Source organism: Parathielavia appendiculata (genome assembly GCF_033297405.1).
Source record: "Parathielavia appendiculata strain CBS 731.68 unplaced genomic scaffold N657scaffold_2, whole genome shotgun sequence".
Taxonomy (NCBI): domain Eukaryota; kingdom Fungi; phylum Ascomycota; class Sordariomycetes; order Sordariales; family Chaetomiaceae; genus Parathielavia; species Parathielavia appendiculata.
This window is the reverse complement of record NW_026944221.1, coordinates 643648-662265: the sequence shown is the minus strand read 5'-3', so window position 1 is coordinate 662265 and position 18618 is coordinate 643648. Positions and strand designations below refer to the sequence as shown.

Here is an 18618-nt window from a genome sequence, read left to right as displayed (position 1 = left end):
AGAAACTTGAGCAAGCAACCTGCTTAGGTTTCATTCCTTTAATATCGGAGATCGTGGAGACACCCGTCTTTGGATTCTAGGGCAACCGCTCCCATATCCGTCAATTCGAGATCACAACTTATACACAGCGGAAGCAAACTTGTAAAGCTTTTACTCTGTATTAGCTAGTGCTCCTGTTCAGGATAACATCTACGGAGGTACTGGCCCGAGAAAGCGAGACGTTCCGAGACCATAGCCATTTAGACCAGAGTAGCCGGGTTGCCGCGCCTAGCAAACCCGTGCCTGACAACCGGAATCGGTCGGGCAAGTTGCTCCTGAGAAATCCATAACCGTAACGCCGATCGGCCGATAACACACCCCGCCCTGTCCACAGAGACGGCCGCCCCGAGGAACATATCTCCCCCATCATAAGCAAGTCTATCCATACATGACCATGACGTAGCAATGCCATAGCAAAATGCCGTGATAATCCGTCGTGGGAGATGTCCTCGTCTCCGTAAAGAAAGCAGCCAGATCCATCCGATGCGTGGCCGTCATAACTGCCTTCATCATCAGACTGTATAGATCATGCCGCTGCCAAGCTGGTATCAAAACTTTTGCCCCGACCGACCAGAACCGAAAACGAAGAAAAAAATGCATCAAAAAGCAAGAAGCTGAGGAAGAGAACCCTAAGCCTTCTCCTCATGCTTCTCGTCCTTGGGCTTCTCGGCCTCAGCCTCCCCCTGGGCGGCGGGCTGGCCGGAACCCTGCTGCGACTTGACGTACTCGTCATAGACAGCCATGGCCTCGTTGACCTTGGCAATCAGAGCAGCCTCATCCTCAAGCCTAGCACCAGGTTAGTAAAATACGCTCGTATAAAGGGGGCGAATCGGCTTACAGGTTGACGAGCTCGCTGTTGTCCATCTCGAGCAGCATGCCAGTGATCTTCCCGGCCAACTCCGGCTGGATAGCCTGAATCTTGGGGAACAGATTCTCACCGAGAATCTGCTTCTGCTGCTGGACACTGGTGGTGGCGGCGAGCTGGGATTGCAAGAGGGAGGTAGCGTTGAGCTCACCTGCAGCCCCAAGAGGGCCGACAGGAGGTGCGCCACGGCCAGCAGCGAAGTTGCCACCGCGGTTCGGCCCGCCACGGCCACCCATGTTGCCATTTTGAGGCCTGCCGTTCGGGGGATATCCAGCCATGCCAGGGCCGGCAGGCATACCTGGCTGCGGAACAGGCATGCCCTGCATACCGCGACCACCAGGGCCGCCACGTCCTCCAGCGAGACCCGGGGCCTGCTGGAGTTGCTGAATGGCAGCAAGGAATTGCGGGTTGCTAGGCTGGGGATAGGCGCCAGGAGGGAACTGGCCGAGGCCTGGGTAGATGGGAATCTGCTGAGGAGGCATGCCACCACGGCCGCCCTGCTGAGCATAAGGCGGAAATTGACCGGGACGACCACCCTGCACAGCGGGCATGCCGAGACCGGCCTGAGGGAACGGCATGCCTCGACCTCCAGGAGGCATGAACCCGGGCTGCTGGCCAGGAGCATAGTACACGGGGGCCTGCATGAACTGCTGAGGCAGGCCAGCCTGAGCGGCGGCCTGCTGCATGCGCAGCTGGTTGCGGGCCTGGATGCTAGCCTCAAGCTGGCTCTTTCGAACATCCTTGCGCTGAGCAAGCGCAACGTAGAGCGGCTTGCCGTCAACCATACGCTGGTTCATCTCGGCGACGGCCTTGGTGGCGTCATCGGGGTTGCTGAAGCAGACGAAGCCGAAACCCTTGCTCTTGCCCAGCCTGCGATCACCCTTCTTATCGGCCTTCTTGTCGCCGGTCTCGGCCTCAGCTTCCTCGCCCTCCTTCTTGTTCTCCTTGTCCTTACCCTCCTTGTCATCCTCAGCGGACGGCTCACTGACCGCATCGCGCATGACCTTGGCCGAGGTGATGGGACCGAACTCGGAGAACATCTGGCGGAGCTTGTCATCATCAACGTCGTCGGACAGGTTCTTGATGTACAGGTTGACGCCTTGGTATTTGTTAGCTTTCTCAAGGCGAGCAGCCTCGTACGACTTCCGAAGCTCCTCCTCGCGCTCATGCTTCTTCTGAGCACGGCCGACATAGAGGTCCTGGCCGCGGAACTCCTTGCCGTTGAGCTCCTCAACTGCCCTGGCGGCGCTAGCGTGGGCAGTGAAATTGACAAAACCAAAGCCACGGCTCTTGCCCTCGGCGTCGCGGGCGAGCGAGGACGACGTGATGTCGCCGTACTTGGCAAAGAGCTCGCGGAACTCGTCGTCCGTGACCTCGAGGTTGATGTTCTTGACGTAGACATTGGTGAAGTTGGCCTTCATCTCCTCGAACTTGCTCTGGCGGTCCTTCTTGGGAATGTGGTAGCCGACGTAAACCTTCTTCTCGTTCAGGAGCATGCCGTTGACGTGCTTGATGGCCTGGGCGGCGGCCTCGTCGGTCTCGTAGTGCACAAAACCATAGCCCTTGGAGTTGCCATGTTCGTCCTGGGCGACCTTGCAGCTCAGGATGTTGCCGAAAGCAGCAAAGGTATCGTGGAGAGCCTTGTTGTCGATAGCGACATCAAGGTTCTTAATGAAGACGTTGCCCTGGCCGGTCTTGCGAAGAGCGGGGTCACGCTGAGACCACATGATGCGGCAAGGGCGGCCCTTGATGAGGGTGTAGTTGAGCTCCTCGAGCGCCTTCTCGCCATCAGCGGTCGAGTTGTAGTTGACATAAGCATAGCCGAGGGAGCGGCGGGTGACGGCATCGCGGCAGACGCGAATAGAGGCGACAGAGCCAATCTGGGAGAAGAGCTCGAAGAGCATGGCCTCGGTCACAGACGGGTCCAGCTCGCCAACGTAGAGCGAGGCCGACGACTGAGGGTGGGGAGCAGCCGAGCTTGGGGTCGGACCGGCCGTGTCGGCATCGGTCTGGTACTCGCCAGGAGACACATTGGTGTTGATGGCGGGGGCGGCACGGTTGTCAGCGCTGTTGAGGTTGGTGTTGCCGAGATCAGCGGCAAGTTGGTCGACAGCGCCGGGGGCAACGGGAGCGGCCATTTTGACGATCGGATCTAGAGGCGGGGCGACGTCAATTTGGGCTCTGGCGAGCAGATCAACTGAAGCAAATAGCGGGGATCACAATGACGAACCAGCTGCTGCTAGATTGACAGAAAACACATACCGATTGCGCAAAGCTTTGTGCGACGAGCCGAGCAAGGATACCGTTCGCAGGGAGGAGCGACGGCAGACAATGAACAGGACCGTGATAAAGCCCCAATCAATTTCTTCCGCAACGAAATTGAGTCCTCGGTTAAGAAACGGTTGAAGAGCGTCTTCCAGGAAAGGTAGATTATCTGACCGGAAATCGAGTTTCTTTTTGTTTCTTTTTGTTTTTTTTTTTCTTTTTTTTTGGAGGGTTGATGTATGTATGGGGATTTTTTTGGGTTTTCAAATTTTTTTGAGTCGAGTTTTTGTATGAAGGTCAGAAAAGAAGTAGATGAGAACAGAACCAGTGACGGCTGTGTCGTACTCGGATCTGACTCTTTTCTGAAAGTTTGTGGAAAGAATCCGGGGATGGAGGGTTTGTTCGCTTGATGTAAGAGAGAGGAAGGAAGAGGGCAAGTCGCAAGTGGCTGCGGAGAAGGATTTTTTTGTGATCTCGGTCAGAAAGCGGAGAATATCCGATTAACCGAGCGTCACTGAACTGTACATACCACTTACTTTTGCACCACAAGGCTATGACTTTTACGCGCCAACAACAATGGAGACGAGGCGTTTCTAACCTTGTCAGAGACGGGTTATCCAATTGCTGGACGATGCATGCACACTGCAGCTGCATGCCGGAGAGGAAGTCTCTAGAGAGTCTCTCCTCACTCACTGATATTCGTCTACCGAGTTCGCAAGCCCTCGATTGCTGGATGCCACGTTGATAGAGCAGCCATGTGGCGGGGTGCTGCCTTATCGATATCAGCACCCCTGCCTGGTTCAGTGATGGCATGGATTCTGGAAGCTCTTCGTCAGCATGTGGAAAGGGCCGAGTTTCCCATGTTCGTCGAGCATGGACGGGACTTATCCCTCGCTCCCGGGTTTTAGAGCCAAACCTCAAGCTGCCTGCAATCAATCTTGGGTACCTACATTGAGTAAAATACTGTCCTGTGTGCTTCCGCGAGCTGTCGCCCGTTTGTTGCCCCTCCGCTGTGGCCGAGCCGCTTGCGGTGTGGGCACCGGCACGTTCGCTGTTGCCTCGCTGATGAAGGGCTCAACTCAAGTGGCGTTTGGAGTGTCTAGACGCACATCAACTTGGAAACAGCATCCTGAAATTGCACCTCCAACCTCGCACCAAGGAGCTCGTGTTCTACCCGTGGCGCTTTCAGATTCTTCCTGTCTGTTTTCCATCTGGGTACTGAATCTGGAGGCCTCTGCGACTGCTTCCCCGGTGCGAGCCGCAGTCTGTGGGATCCAAAGTCCAGCAGCACGCCACCAGCGACACCCGTCACCATGTTCCCGACCTTCACGGGAAGCTCGCGAAAAGGCCGAAACGTTAATCTCAGCGGCCAGAGAGCGATAAACCCCTTCACCAGCACCTCTTGGGCACCCAGCACTGCTGCTGGAGCCTCCAAGACAGTGGCGCATGCCCAGGCCGAGCGCTTACAAAGGCAGCAAGAAAGGGAGCGCCTGAAGGCTGCGCAGCGAATCCAACGGACATGGAGAGCCTATCGGTCACGGCGAATTCTGAGGGCCGAGCGTCGGCAAGCGGTTGATCTGATGTACGCGCACCGTCCGGAAGTGCCCGTCGACGTGGAACGGAGGACCATCGAAGCGATTCCCCTGGTTCTCAGTTTCTACCAAGTCTCCCACGCTGAAGACCACCAGCGTTTGTGCCTGGTGGCTCGCGACCTGCTCCAAACTAAGTTTTCCTGTTTTGCATCGGGGGCCGTGGAACTGCCTCGACTTGGGAAGCTCGCCCGGATAGTGGTTGCTTCGCTGGAGAGGTAGGGACCCTGTTGGAAATCGTAAGGACCGGATCGGAATGCTAACTCTTTTGTCACCATAGTCTTGACCCCAACCAGGCGCCCAACCAAGCTCAGGTTCTATTGGAAATCATTATCGAAATCATCAGAGCCCGACCAGGGTCAGTCCAGGCTGTGCTGGGCAGATTCTACTGGTTATTGGGGAGATACTGCCACAGCTCTGGGTCCGCCTCGCCATTACTCAACCTCATCAGGATTGCCGTGGGGACACCACTGTCCGCAGCCAATGCACCTGGTATGTGTCTGCGTCTTCCGGTCCGTGTCTTGGGTACGGGCCCAGACTGACCCCCGGGATTAGAGTCGTTCACGCAAACTGCATATCATGAGTTTGCCGTGTCTTTCCTGACACAGGCCGACCTGTTTCTATTCGAGGCCAACATTACATCTTTCGCTGCTGACATCGACGTGGATTGCCTTTCGGACTCGCTCTCTGCCGAGCTAATCGCAGATTCGAAATGGTCCGGATCGCAGACGGGCCTTATGTGGCTGCTTGCGCATTTTATTGTCTTGCAGAAGACAAGGAAACAGCTGGTACTACATTCACGCTCCCTCCGAGTCTTGTACTCCCTGCTCGCTGCGCTTTCCACCGAGATCCGCGTTGGCTTTTCGGTCTCAGAACTGAAAGCCTCGGTTGAGGCCCGAGATATCGAGGAGGGCCCCCAGCCGAGCTTGCCTCCTTATGTCTCGGATAAGCTCGCATCGCTGACTGACAGAGACGAGATTTCCGGACTGCTTGAGAAATTTACATCGTAAGTGCCTCCTTCCCGCTGTTGCTCACCATGCTAACCAAGGCAGGGACCACTGGGGCACATCCGCTTCTGAGCTTGAGGATGCCGGTTTTCTTGCTGGCTACATTCTCACCTTAGTCTACTGCTTCCCAACGCTCAGTGATGACATTCGCATGCGCCTATACCTCGCAAACATTCCCACTCGCCACGGCTCCCTTCCGGTGGTCAAGTTCTTCTGGAATGCGCTCAGCAGGACCTCGATATTCTCCACCATTTCTGCTGATGCCGATGCTGCGCTCACGGTGCTACGGCAACGGCCTGCATCCGAGACGGACTCTCCGTGGCACCGCGAGTGGCGGACAATTCTTCTCTTTCTCGAGCTTTACATTTTCGTCCTTCGGCTGACTGACGATGACGATTTCTTCAGCGGTTTAAGCTTGTCCGCTATCGTCGGTGGCTCGGGTTCACGGCTGCGTTCCAGCGCCCTCAATCTCCAGGAACTGAAGCGTCTTACTATTTTCCTCAAGCATCTCGGTTTCACACTGTACTATTCTGCCTCCGACTTGCTTGGTTCGGCGCCGAGCACCTCTAGCAACAACCCAACCAGCAATGTTGCTCCATTCGCGCTCACTGCAGGCGTCGATTTTCATGCTTTCAGGGACTTGGTCTCCACAGCGATGAGAATGCTCTACGAACGGGATTCTCGGCGTCCGTTCCTGCCCCAGAGCCACTGGCTTATGACGTCAAAGTTTGACATGGAGGGCTTTCTCTCTGCTGTTGTTCTGGAAGAGCAGCGCCGTCGTGAGCAAGCTGAAGCTGGGGACGAAGACCAGGAGGATGGCGTTGAGGATGAAGAGCCGCTTATCGGTCTCTCCTCGAGCGGTCTGAGACTCTCTCGGCAAGCGCATATGGAGAGGATAAGGCTAGCACGAAAACGAGCCGCAAGGGACACTCTGAGGGCAGCCGCTGGCCCCAAACTGGAGATCCTACGGAACATGCCGTTTGTCATACCGTTCGATATGCGCGTCCAGATATTCCGACAATTTGTCTACCTCGACAAGAGCAGGAGACGCGGGGGCAACATCGACCCGGACAGATGGAGGCTATGGGTGCTTAACCAGCACGGCGGGCCCTTCGAGCCAACAGTAGCCGGCACAAACATTCTGGGCCGGCACCAGGCGCAGATCCAGCGAGGAAAGGTATTCAATGATGCTATGGGATCATTTTGGGACTTGGGCGAAGGGCTAAAGGAGCCGATTCAAATCACGTTTGTGGATGAATTTGGTATCCCGGAAGCCGGCATCGACGGCGGCGGTGTAACCAAGGAGTTCCTCACAAGCGTGACGAGCGAAGCGTTTACGCCGGCCCAGAGGCTTTTTGTCGCCAACAGCAAAAACTCGTACTACCCGAACCCCTGCGACATGGACCAGACTAAGTATACGCTGAAGGAAGCCCAGATCGCCGAGGGCTCTGAAGAGTGGGCCGAGGCCATCGCCTATCGCCTACGGCAGTACGAGTTTCTCGGCAGAGTCATTGGGAAATGCATGTACGAGGGAATCCTCATCGATATCGCCTTTGCAGGTTTCTTCCTCCTGAAATGGGCGTCCTCGGGCGGCTCATCCGACACCTATCGCGCCAACATCAACGACCTCCGGGAACTCGACGAGGAGCTCTACCAGGGTATGCTCCGCCTGAAAAACTACCCGGGCGATGTCCTCGACCTCTCGCTCGACTTCACTATCACGGACCAGGTCTCGCTCCCGGGCGAACCAGTCCGCACGATTACCCGCAACCTAGTCCCCAACGGCGAGGACGTCCTCGTGACCAACGAAAACAGGCCCCTCTACATCAGCTACGTGGCCCGCCACCGCCTGGTCGTGCAACCCTACGCGCAGACACGCGCTTTTCTCCGCGGCCTGGGCATGATCATCGACCCGGCGTGGCTGAGCATGTTCAACCAGAACGAGCTGCAGCGCCTGGTCGGCGGCGACAGCTCCGAGATTGACGTCGAGGACCTGAGGAGGCATACCCACTATAGCGGTGTGTATGCGATTGGCGACGATGGCGAGGAACACCCGACGGTCAAGCTGTTTTGGGAGGTGATGCACGGCCTCGAAGACCCGGAGAGGAGGGAGGTGCTGAAGTATGTGACAAGCACGCCCAGGGCGCCGTTGCTGGGCTTTAGTCAGTTGAGCCCGCCGTTTAGTATTCGAGATGGCGGGACGGATCAGGAGAGGTTGCCCAGCGCCAGCACGTGCGTGAATCTGCTGAAGCTGCCGCAGTATCGGACTGCGGCGGTGCTTAAGAGGAAGCTATTGTATGCGGTCAAGAGCGGGGCCGGGTTTGATCTCAGTTGAGCGGGGGCAAGATGGGAGAGGGGGGCGTTTAGGGGGTGGACTTCCGGAGGGGTGTTAGGTTGACGGTTGAGGTTGTTACATGATGGGAGTTCTTTGGGAAAGTTTTGTCCCAGTTGAAAAGAACATGGATTAAGATGGGGCTCTCCGGGAGCGGGCTGCCGGTGTGCTCACGGAGGTATTGCATAAGGACGGCTTATCTTCCACTGCTGGGGGAGTAGGTGGCCGCGGTGGATGTTGCCGCCGTCGGCTGCCTGCCCTCGTGCCGGCGTAGTGTGCGCTTTGACCAAGGCGTTGTCGAAGTGAGACTGTTTTCTGTCAGCCAGAACTTCCCAAGGGTCTGGCTCTTCGTCCGGGTTTAACTGAGCGGTGGTGACCATGATGGCAACGATGTAGATATGGGAACTTTTAAAAGATCTCGTGAAATACGTTCTACTTCTGGTATCAGATGATTTTGGTGCTCCTCCTCCCTTTACTCCGCAAATCAAATCCTATACAAGATTCAAGTCCTGGCCCAGATGCTACCTTCAGACCGGACTTGTCTGGCCTCAACCAACGGACTGACGGCGTTGGCCAAGAGAGCCTCACCTATGCGTTCCCTTGGTCACTGCCACTACCCCCTGAACCTCCCCTCAACTCAACACACTCTCCCACCCCCTGCTCGATCTTCTCTAAGTGTGCTACCTCCCTCACCAACCTTGGCGGATACAGGACCAAGAATCCTACCATGACAACCAACATGGGCACCGCATCAAACACATACACACACCACTCGTGCGAGGCCACATAGCCATCCATCCCCTGCAGATACTCGACGCCCCTCATCACGCTCCTGACAACCAACATCACTCCCGCCATTTCCATGACAACAAAATACCCCAACCAATTCACCGCGGGATCCGCCACCATAGCCCTCGACCAGCGCGCCGGGTCCCGGCGCAGACGCGCATGCAATCGCACACAGAAGACCAGGAAGGCGCCCAGTGCGAGCATCTGCGCCAGCAGGCCGATCAGCACGACAATGACGCTCAGGCGTTGCGCCTCGGGGGTGCCGCTGGCGGGGAGGACCGTGCCGATCAGCTGGGTGAAGATGGCGACGATGTCGACGAGGACGTAGGCCTTTGTCGGGGAGCAGGTGCAGCAGAGGCTGACGCAGCAACGAGTGCAGCAGTTGCGGTCTTTGTGTGGGTTTTTGCGACGGTACGTGCCGTACAGCAGGGCGCTGGATATCCGGCCGTAGGACATGTAGACTGTCGCGGCGAGGAGGGGCGGAGAGACCAGGAGGAGCATGTTCTGCAGGATCCAGGGCCTGAGGACGCGCGGGGCGGAGTGGGCTTCGCTTCGTTCGTAGTAGCCAAAGATTTGGCCTTTTTTGGGGGGTCTTGTTCAGCTAACGGCGGCAGGGGAGAGAATGGGATGGGAAGGGGGTTGCTTACAGACTCCGCCGAGAACAAAGGGGATGAAGACCCAGGCCCGGAGCCGGAAGAAGTAGACTATGTGGGCGAGAGTGGCGAGCGCGAATAGCCCAAGGAAGGAGTAGGCGGCTATGTTGCTCGGGCGATACTCCCAGAACACGACCACCATGGTCCCGTTGACAATGGGGCCGAAAGGGGGCCCGTCGTCAATGGAGGCCATGGTGTCTGGGTGATGTTCCAAGACAGGTTGGAGGATGGTACAAAATACTAATCAGGCCGATGGAGGGAGGTGAGTGATGAGAAGTGTACTTTGTAGTAAGAACTGGTGAGTCTCTGGATGAACCGACATGTTGGACATCTCAGTCGGGAAATAAGGAGGCTCAAGGAGTAGAAATAGTAAGTGAGTCCGGCTGTGTAAGTGAACATCATCATGGTTGATGCTTCAAACATGTACGAGGTGAGCGCCTATCCCAACCTATCATGCAATTTTTGATAAATGCGAAAAAACAGCCATTTTCGCACAGCCTTGATCCGATATCTGAAACAGGGTTGCAAGGTTGAGGCTAACCATTGTCCTGACCCTCACCTCCGGCAGATCGAGGCCGCGTCAGTGATCAGTGGGGCCGCCTTTGTCGAAGATGATCGTCGTGCAGGCAGTGGGTCCGGTATGGGGTCAGGGGCTGCCCTGGATTTTCGCATATAGATGCGAAAAAGGACAAGCTGACTGTTATTCAGGTCAAGAACCAACATCTAATCCTCTCTTGAATATGACAGCAGGGTCGTCATCTTTGAAAAAGAAATCGATCCGGCCTCACCGCAAATCACGCACCGGCTGCAGCTTCTGCAAACGTCGCAAAGTCAAGGTTGGTCAGGCCACTTAGTACTTCCCTTCGCCTTCTTCTCCTTCTTTGCTCCCCCTTTGTCACGCCTGGCAAGCTCGCATCCTGCATTCTGATCCTGTCATGTCTTGGATACCAGCCTCAGCTGTTTCCGTCTCTTGCCTTGTTGTGTGGCTTGTCGCCCAACGCCTTGCTGACCGGCTCTCTCAGTGCAACGAGGGGAAACCGTGCAGCAACTGCCGAAGCTTTGGTCTGCCCTGCGATCTCGTCTCGGATGCCGGGCGCGTCGAGTATGGCACCGTCTCAGCACCACGACGTGGCCCAGGCCGGCCTCGGAAAGTCTGGACAGGTTAGTTGACTGTGTCTCCATTCATGTCCGGTCAGTCTCCAACTGCCTGCTCAGTCGCAGACACTCCAAACACACCACCACCAATTTCGGGGGTCACATCACCACAACGCAGGCCTCTAGCCGTGAACGTTGACTCAGCACAAGTCAACCTTGGGAACGCCGAGCTACTCCTCCACTTCATCACAACCACAACCGAGACCTTTGCGGCGGGCCCAGACGACCCCGATATACTTCAATTCTGGAAACGCAACGTGCCGCACATAGGGCTGAGCCACGCCTTTGTCCTGCACCTGATCCTCGCCACAGCGGCATTCCACCTGGCCTATCTGGCCAAAGAGGGCGACCAGGCGGCGACGAGCGACCCGCAAGCACCATTGCCCCTCCGTCGGAGCCGAAGCGACTATGTGGACCTCGCCCACCAGCACTTCACAGTTGGCTTGTCGGGCTTCTCGTCGCAGCTGTCGCAAGCAGGACCCGAGAACTGCGGCGCCTTGTACTTGGCCGCAGTCCTGACGAGTTATTGCACGTTTGCCGCCGGTCCCACGAGCTGCCATGACGTGCTCGTATGCACCGTCCATGAGCGGGGGAGACAAGATACTACCCAGGACCCGTTTTCGATTCCCCCCTTGTCCATGCCTTTCATCCAAGGAGTCAGGTTGATGCGCCAGTGCTTTTCCCCGGATGTGTTGTTTGCTGGGCTCATGAAGCCCCTCGGGCCGGTTTCAGCGCCGCCGGGACTCCTAGAACAACCCGTGTATGCGGGGGTCGGCTTCCCGCGACTAGACTGGGAGGACGCGCTGGACCGGCTGAGGGCCTTCATCGCGAGTGCTCGCCCCAACAAGAACAACCAGGAAGATGCAGCTGCTGCCTCCCTCCGAGCGCTCGACTGCCTTATCGACATCTACGAGGCCACGTACGGGCGACGCAGCGGTCTGGGCGACACGATAACATACCGCGGCTCGCATGTGAACCAATTCGTCTTTGGCTGGCTGTACCGCGTCGAGCCCGGTTTCGTGGCCTGCGTCAGAAAGGGCGAGTCACTCGCGCTGTTGGTTCTGGCGCACTACGCTGTGCTCCTGAACATGGACGCGGTTCAAAAGGGATGGTATATCGAGGGCTGGAAAGACCACATCATTGCGGTGGTTGATGGCCTTGTTGGGGATGGCGAGTTCAAGGAGTTTTTGATGTGGCCGATGGAAACACACTTCGCCGAACGGGGGAACCGGGAGCGCGGGGAGCTCTCAGGGTTGGATTCGGTGGTTAAAACCGGAAGTTCATAAACCAATCAATGCCCTGAAACACACCCTGGATTGCGGGACTTTGCAGGCTTGGCATCGTACCCCCCAGCATTTTCTTAGCACTGATATGTTGTCTTGGCAGAACCCAGCCCCTGCCATCTCTTAAACTGGCCTTTTGAGACCAAACATGACGGCGAAAGCATCCAACTTTCTCAGACACGGGTTGATCCTCGGAGCCGCTGGTTTCGATACCCACAGTGCCAATCAGGAAACCGAAGCTGTAAGACGAGAACAAGAGTACAACTGACCCGGGCCGAACATGCTGATGCTCGGAGAGACTCAGTACCCTGTCAGAGCATGCTGCCACTAAATCCTCCAAACAACCCTCTCTGAGTGAGGGACTCGGCGCCCTTGAAATCGAGCCGGTCAAGAAACAATCAAGAACCAGAGGACGGAATAGGGCTCTCGGGACCGCCAGCATGGCGGCGCCAATCCAGCTGAGGGGCATCCCGCGGATAAGCCGTATCCTCCCGCTCACGCTCTTCTGCATCTGCCTCTTCCTGCTGCTCTCAAACTCCAAGTCTGCCCTAGGGGGTTCATCGATCCTCTTCTTTGGTTCCAAATCTCAATACAACGTCCTCCGGTTCGTTGACCCACTCATCGGGACAGCCAACGGAGGTGAGTCTCTCACCCATCCCCTCACGCCTCTCCAAAAAGCTCACAAGACCAAACAATCTCACACGCTACCCTCAACAGGCCATGTCTTTCCCGGTGCCACTCTCCCATACGGTAAAACCCCCTCCCCTCCTCCCCTTGCTACCCAAACCCGCGCACTAATATTTTAAACAGGAATGGCCAAAGCCGTAGCCGACACGGCCTCGCCGGCTGAGAACGCAGCGGGCTTCGTCTCCGACGCCAACCCCATCACGGGCTTCTCGCACATGCACGACTCCGGGACGGGCGGCATGCCGTCGCTCGGCAATTTCCCCCTGTTTGTTCACCCGGGTTGTCCCAGCGACGACTTCCGCCGGTGCGCCTACTCGACCATGCACCGGCCCACGGACCGCGTCCCGGGTTCCGTGTCTGCCGCGCCGGGGTATTTCACCGTCAACCTGACTAATACCGTGCAAGCCGAGATGACGACCACGCAGCACGCGGTACTGTACAGGTTTGGGTTTTCCGGTGAGGAATCGGTGGATGTGTTCACCACGAAGAAAGAGGAGCCGCAGCGCGGGGTGCCGTACTCGCCTCTTGTCGTGGTGGATTTGGTCGATCTGATGGGCAGTTGGAGCACCGGCGGCGTGCAGGTGGATCATGAAACGGGGAGGGTGGTCGCTGAGGGGCGGTATGGGCCGTCGTTTGGGTCGGGCATGTGCAAGTACCAGGCTTTCTTCTGCGCCGATTTCAGGGGCGCGCGGATACGCCGGACGGGCACGTTCAAGGGGAACGAGGCGGTCGAGGAGCCCAAGTTTCTGGATGGTATGAGCCCTGGGTACTATATCCCGAGTGGATCGGCTGGCGCGTGGATTCAGTTTGAGAGGCCCCCGAAGCACTCGCTGCTGGCGAGGGTTGGGGTGTCGTTTATGTCGATCGATCAAGCGTGCGAGAATGCTGAGAGGGAGATACCGGATTGGCATTTTGAGAGGGTCGAGAGTGATGCGAGGAGGGCCTGGCGGGAGAAGTTGGGGGTGATCGAGGTCGATTCGACGGGGGTGAGCGAGGAGCTGCAGACGACTTTCTGGTCGGGGCTGTATCGCACGCTGCTTTCTCCTCAGAACTATACGGGGGAAAATCCGTTGTGGAACTCGACGGAGCCGTATTACGACTCGTAAGTTTGGGGGGTTGGGGATAGGCGATGATCTTGTTGCTGACCTGGGGCAGGTTCTACTGCATCTGGGACTCCTTCCGCGCTCAGCATCCGTTGTTGACCATCATCGACCCGGTTGCGCAGACGGAGATGGTGCGTGCTCTAATCGACATCTACAGGCATGAAGGTCCGTGACTCGTGAAGATGACTGAGGACGAGACTGACCGTTTGGCAGGAAAACTACCCGATTGTCGGATGAGCTTTTGCAAAGGTTTCACGCAGGGTGGCTCCAACGCAGACGTCGTGCTTGTAGACGCCTTTATTAAGAATCTGACGCAAGGCATTGACTGGGACACCGCGTACGAGGCGGTAATCTCAGACGCAGAAGGTCAGTCAAACTCTTTCTTTTGTTTTTTCTTGTCGCTCTAACAACCACAGTCGAACCACCCAACTGGGGCCTCGAGGGGCGCGGCAACCTCGTAAGCTGGCACACCGTGGGCTACATCCCGTGGGACGACAAAGACAAGAATGGCACCGGCCCAGCCAGCCGCACCGTTAGCAGAGGTGTTGAGTACGCCTACGATGACTTCTGCATCTCCCTCCTCGCTGAGAGGCTGGGCCACACGGAGGACGCAGCCAAGTACCGCCAGCGTGCCGACAACTGGCGCAACTACTGGAACCCGGACCAATTTGACGCCTTCAAAGACCAGAGCGGCGCCATGACTCAAACCCATTTCAAAGGCTTTCTGCAGCCGCGACGCCTCAACGGCTCCTTCCACTACCAAACCCCGCGCACCTGCTCCCCCGTGCATGACATGCACTCGTGCTACTACGACACGAGCCTCGACACGTACGAGGGCAGCCCCTGGCTGTACAGCTTCTACGCGCCGCAGGACATGGCCACGCTGATCTCGCTCATGGGCGGGCCCGAGGCCTTCGTCCAGCGCCTTACTTTCTTCCACACGAGCGGCATATCCTACATGGGCAACGAGCAAGGCTTCCTCCCCGTCTTCCAGTTCCACTACGCGGGGCGTCCCGGCCTGAGCAGCTTCTTCACGCACGAGTACATCCCGAGCCTCTTCAACGCCAGCGTCAACGGGATACCAGGCAACGACGACTGCGCCATGGGCGCGTTCAGCGCGTTCGCCATGATGGGGTTCTTCCCTGTGGCGGGTCAGGATGTGTACCTGCTCACGGCGCCTTTCTTTCCCGAGGTGAGGATCAGGGCAAAGGAGAAGGGGAAGTGGGCTGTTATCAAGGTTAGGGGGTTTGATTCGGAGAGGAGGAGGAAGTATATACGGCGGTCGAAGCTTAATGGGAGGGAGTATCACAAAAATTGGATCACTCATGAGTTTTTTTTGAAGGGGGGTGTTTTGGAGCTGTGGGTTGGGGAGGAGGAGGGGCCGAAATGGGGGAGGGCGAAGGAAGATTTGCCGCCGAGTTATCCTGTTGAGTGGCATGGTGAGGGTGTAGGGGGTAGTTCGGATGATGCGTATCAGAATTAACATGCGGGGTTGGAGGGAATACAACCAGTACACAACCGAGGGCTGACTTCCTACACATGCCCTATCTCCCAAACCGGCTCGCTCCACAGCAACCCCAGCAAAGGAGGCTCGAGCAACGCCATATACAGGTGTCACATGCATCCTGATGATTTCGTCCCCCGCCGAAGAGGCAGATGAAAGGCGGTTGAGAGCGTCATAGTAATACGACCATACTTCCAACCGGACAGGTTATATGAGCTGGCTGACCGTTCGGATACATCTTGCATTGGGTATCATGAATGGAGACAAACTCAACCTTTCCTTTCGCCACCACCACAGCACAAGCCTACTTCGCCCACGGCGCCTTGGTCACAGAAAACTGGTTGCTCGCCGTCCCTGGTTGGCCTCGCGGGAAAGATGTCGGCGGAGGCGGTCCAGTGTCTGGGCCTCCTCCCCTCGGCTTCGTCGGCGCAGAACTGCCCACGCCAATCAACGGCGCCCTCGAGTACGGGATTCCCGGCGCTGATGGTACACCGGCCGCGACGCCAGGCATTTTGGTGGCTTGCGCCCACGGTGCGGCGGTCCCTGAACCCGCGCCGGCGGAAGGTGCGTTCTCTGTCGCCGGCCCATGACTCGCCAGGTGGACAGACTGCGTCACTTTTACCGCCTCCGGATCTTCGTCCCACAAGAAGAGCGAGCCAAAGGGAAAGTGTTGCACCACGGGGAACTTGGAGAGTACCTCAGCGTTGAACATCTTGATCATTCCCTTGTTGATCTTGCCCCAGCCGTCCTTGATTCCCGAGATGTCGAACAGGATCGGGCTGTGCTCCCAGAAGGGGCCCTTCTTGACGTCATTGATGAAACCGATGGCCGAGAAGTACATGTTGGACTCGCGGTAGAGGTCGACGGTGGCGGGCTTGACCACGTCGGAGGGCCGCGGGGCACACGGAGCCGAGCCCTCTAACGGCATGGGCTCGGACTCGGTGATGGGTCGGGTGAGCTGTGCCGAGCCAAAGATGTACGGCAGAAACGAGTGGTCGTCGAGGCCCCATACCCCGTGCGAACCGGCCGGCTCGAGGTTGTACGTCAGAATCAGCCGTCTGACAACCTTGAGGTATCTGTCCCGGTCAGCATCCCTTCCTCTACACTTGACCAGCCCCAGAAACAATACTCACGGTTGAAAAAGTCCCAACACCAAACTCCTCTCCACCTCCCCTTCCCCGTCTCCCTCTATTCCTTCATAGAAAGCCCCCAACTTCCATAAACACCCCAGAAACGCTAGAAAGCTCAATTCATGCCCCGTCCCATAATCCAACCTCTCCTTACTTCCCCACGACCCCATAAAATACCCCTCCACCTCCGCTATCAACCCAGCGTCCTCCTCCTCCTTTTCCTTTAGCCCGCCCCACGCCTCCCACAAACTCCTAGGTAAATACTCCCTTAAGAACCCTCGCACCCTCCCCTTCAGTATCTCGTGCCACCTTCGAAAACTCACATTCCCGAACCGCCGCGGCCCCTTTTCAGGAGGCGCCTCGTCGATAATCCCCTCCACTTTGCGAAGCAGTTCCCTCAGGTTCGTAACGGCCGGCGGGTCGGTGCGGGGCGCGTCGAGTGGGAAGGAGCGGATTTTGCTAGTGCTGCTACTGCCGGAAGGTGTGGTGGTGGAGGAGGAGGAGGAGGAGGAGGAGGAGGAGGAGGAGGTGGGTGTGCGCGGGCATAGGGCGCGGTTGAGCTGTAGGATGAAGAGGCCTATGTCGCGGTAGGCGAGAGAGGAGAGGAATCGGGGGAGGTCGGCGCCCGTGTGGATGCGCTTGGTTGGGGTCTGGAAGGGGTGGGTTTTGGACGGGGTGAGGACGGCGAGGCGGGGGTGTGAGGGTGTCGGAGCCGGGGGGTTTGGTTGGGTTGTGATCTTTGGTGGCGGTGGAGGGTCCATCGTGGACGTTCAAGATGTAGTTGAGTTTAGTTGTAGAAGTTGAATTGGTTGTAGACCTGTTGAGAGGCTTCACGCCGCGGCTGTCGAAGGTTTGTTTGAGATGGATAAGTCGAGTTGGAGGATGGAGGATGTCGGCAGAGCTTATGTGGGGTAAGCTCAGGGCACAGGTAACCCCGCCGTCGTCATGGCGGGGCAGCCCGAAGCTACCCCCGAAGGCAGCCGTCATGATTGCACAGCCGACCTAGCATCAGCTATGGGTTCGGACAGAAGGTTAGACACCTGGTGTCACCTTTCCAATTGTTTTTTCTTTGGCCAGAAGACGTCACGATTCACGTGTTCCCTTTCTCATCGGCGTCCTGTTCCTCAGCCTCCCTCCTTCCCTGCCAGAACCCCCTCCCATAACTGACCAGCACCTCCTCGCCCCTCGCAATCCCAACCACTCTGGCCCTGCCGACAGCCCTCTTTCCAGCAGGCAACACAAATACAGCCATGCACTTCTCTCCCGTCCTGGGATCCCACACAACCCGGAACTCAGCATTCGCCTTCTTCCCATCTCGCCCGGGCACCCCGCGATAGTCATTCACAAATCTCGCCTCATTCCCGATGCGTGCCGCGTCCACGGCAAGGTCCGCATCGCGGTCCAGCCAGAGGTCGTAATCGGATTTGGCATAGTCGTAGCCTTCAGTCTTATCGCCGAACGGGGCAGTGCCGATGTGGATTTCGCCCAGGTAGGGCAGGATCAGTTCGCCCGGAGCCAAGTCGCGGGTTGCGAAGAGGCCTGCTTGGCCGTGAGCGGGGTCTATGTTATCGTTTGTTTTAGTATGAACGGGTTGACGTGGTCGGTTGGTAAGGTGCTTACGGTTCGGGTCGGTGATCGGGGTGATGCGGACGGCAGGACATGGGCCAGGTCTGAGATCGCGGGGGATCTCCGGGATCGGGTCGGAAGGATCCGCGGGCCGGGTACGGAGGGCCTGGAAGTGGGCCTGGCCGAGATGCGGTGAGTACGCTGGGACTGTTAGGTATGGGACGTGGGATGGCCAGTTCGCTGGGAGGGGCATGGCTGTGGATGATTGCTGTCTGGCTCTACCGCCCATCCTTCTTTTCAATCTCAAGACGCTAAGACTGGTGCCGAAGCAGGATTTGAGAGAACACTGGGACTCTGGGAGGACATGTCCAATGCAGAGCAGCCAGGCCCACTACAACACGGAGCTGCTCCGGCTTGGCGATGCCGGGCCGAATCCTCCCTAGTTCCGGCTCCACATGGATGAAGATGGCGGCAATGGTGCAGCGGAATTTCAGCTTCCAGCCTCATCAAGATCTGCTGCTAAGATGCATCAGATTGCCCCGACAACGGTGCGAAACCCTGGAGGCGGCTCCTCTGTCCCCCCAGGTAGACCCAACGGATACCTATTGGCCACCCCTCAAGACCTATCTAGACCAAGGGTTGCGAGACATG

General features: G+C 57.5%; 7 protein-coding genes across 7 annotated transcripts; 3 read left to right on the top strand and 4 right to left on the bottom strand.

Moving 5' to 3' along the window:
• Positions 1 to 668: 668 nt before the first annotated feature.
• N657DRAFT_565212 (polyadenylate binding protein) lies at positions 669 to 3042 on the bottom strand (the record flags this gene model as incomplete). The annotated part of the gene is made up of 2 exons (XM_062788341.1): positions 669 to 825; positions 878 to 3042. 2 exons carry the CDS (start codon positions 3040 to 3042, stop codon positions 669 to 671), a joined length of 2322 nt encoding a protein of 773 aa, XP_062650656.1.
• A 1440-nt stretch (positions 3043 to 4482) lies between these two features.
• Positions 4483 to 8100, top strand: N657DRAFT_564681 (uncharacterized protein; the record flags this gene model as incomplete). The annotated part of the gene is made up of 4 exons (XM_062788301.1): positions 4483 to 4976; positions 5039 to 5250; positions 5314 to 5764; positions 5811 to 8100. 4 exons carry the CDS (start codon positions 4483 to 4485, stop codon positions 8098 to 8100), a joined length of 3447 nt encoding a protein of 1148 aa, XP_062650655.1.
• Positions 8101 to 8581: 481 nt separating this feature from the next.
• N657DRAFT_179652 (RTA1-domain-containing protein) lies at positions 8582 to 9941 on the bottom strand. Its single transcript, XM_062786113.1, has 2 exons — positions 9534 to 9941; positions 8582 to 9464 (listed from the first exon to the last, which is right to left on the bottom strand). The coding sequence occupies exons 1-2, from the start codon at positions 9730 to 9732 to the stop codon at positions 8686 to 8688; spliced, it is 978 nt and encodes a 325-aa protein (XP_062650654.1). The 5' UTR covers positions 9733 to 9941; the 3' UTR covers positions 8582 to 8685.
• Positions 9942 to 10276: 335 nt separating this feature from the next.
• N657DRAFT_687272 (uncharacterized protein) lies at positions 10277 to 11980 on the top strand (the record flags this gene model as incomplete). Its single annotated transcript, XM_062796885.1, has 3 exons — positions 10277 to 10375; positions 10562 to 10700; positions 10761 to 11980. 3 exons carry the CDS (start codon positions 10280 to 10282, stop codon positions 11978 to 11980), a joined length of 1455 nt encoding a protein of 484 aa, XP_062650653.1.
• An 809-nt stretch (positions 11981 to 12789) lies between these two features.
• Positions 12790 to 15250, top strand: N657DRAFT_610988 (glycoside hydrolase family 92 protein; the record flags this gene model as incomplete). The annotated part of the gene is made up of 4 exons (XM_062790348.1): positions 12790 to 13766; positions 13820 to 13932; positions 13981 to 14133; positions 14184 to 15250. 4 exons carry the CDS (start codon positions 12790 to 12792, stop codon positions 15248 to 15250), a joined length of 2310 nt encoding a protein of 769 aa, XP_062650652.1.
• Positions 15251 to 15575: 325 nt separating this feature from the next.
• On the bottom strand, positions 15576 to 16793 carry N657DRAFT_558871 (Phosphotyrosyl phosphatase activator; the record flags this gene model as incomplete). Its single annotated transcript, XM_062787968.1, has 2 exons — positions 15576 to 16347; positions 16405 to 16793. Coding segments are annotated over 2 exons (1161 nt in total), but the record flags the coding sequence as incomplete, so codon positions are not given.
• A 698-nt stretch (positions 16794 to 17491) lies between these two features.
• Positions 17492 to 18220, bottom strand: N657DRAFT_677596 (uncharacterized protein; the record flags this gene model as incomplete). Its single annotated transcript, XM_062795999.1, has 2 exons — positions 17492 to 17961; positions 18022 to 18220. The coding sequence occupies 2 exons, from the start codon at positions 18218 to 18220 to the stop codon at positions 17492 to 17494; spliced, it is 669 nt and encodes a 222-aa protein (XP_062650650.1).
• Positions 18221 to 18618: the final 398 nt, after the last annotated feature.

Bases quoted from the DNA above. Each gene is read 5' to 3' on its own strand.
- N657DRAFT_179652 (XM_062786113.1), bottom strand. From the start codon at position 9,732: ATGGCCTCCATTGACGACGGGCCCCCTTTCGGCCCCATTGTCAACGGG. The intron at 9,465-9,533 runs GTAAGCAACCCC...CCCCCAAAAAAG, and splicing joins CTTTGTTCTCGGCGGAGTCT to GCCAAATCTTTGGCTACTAC.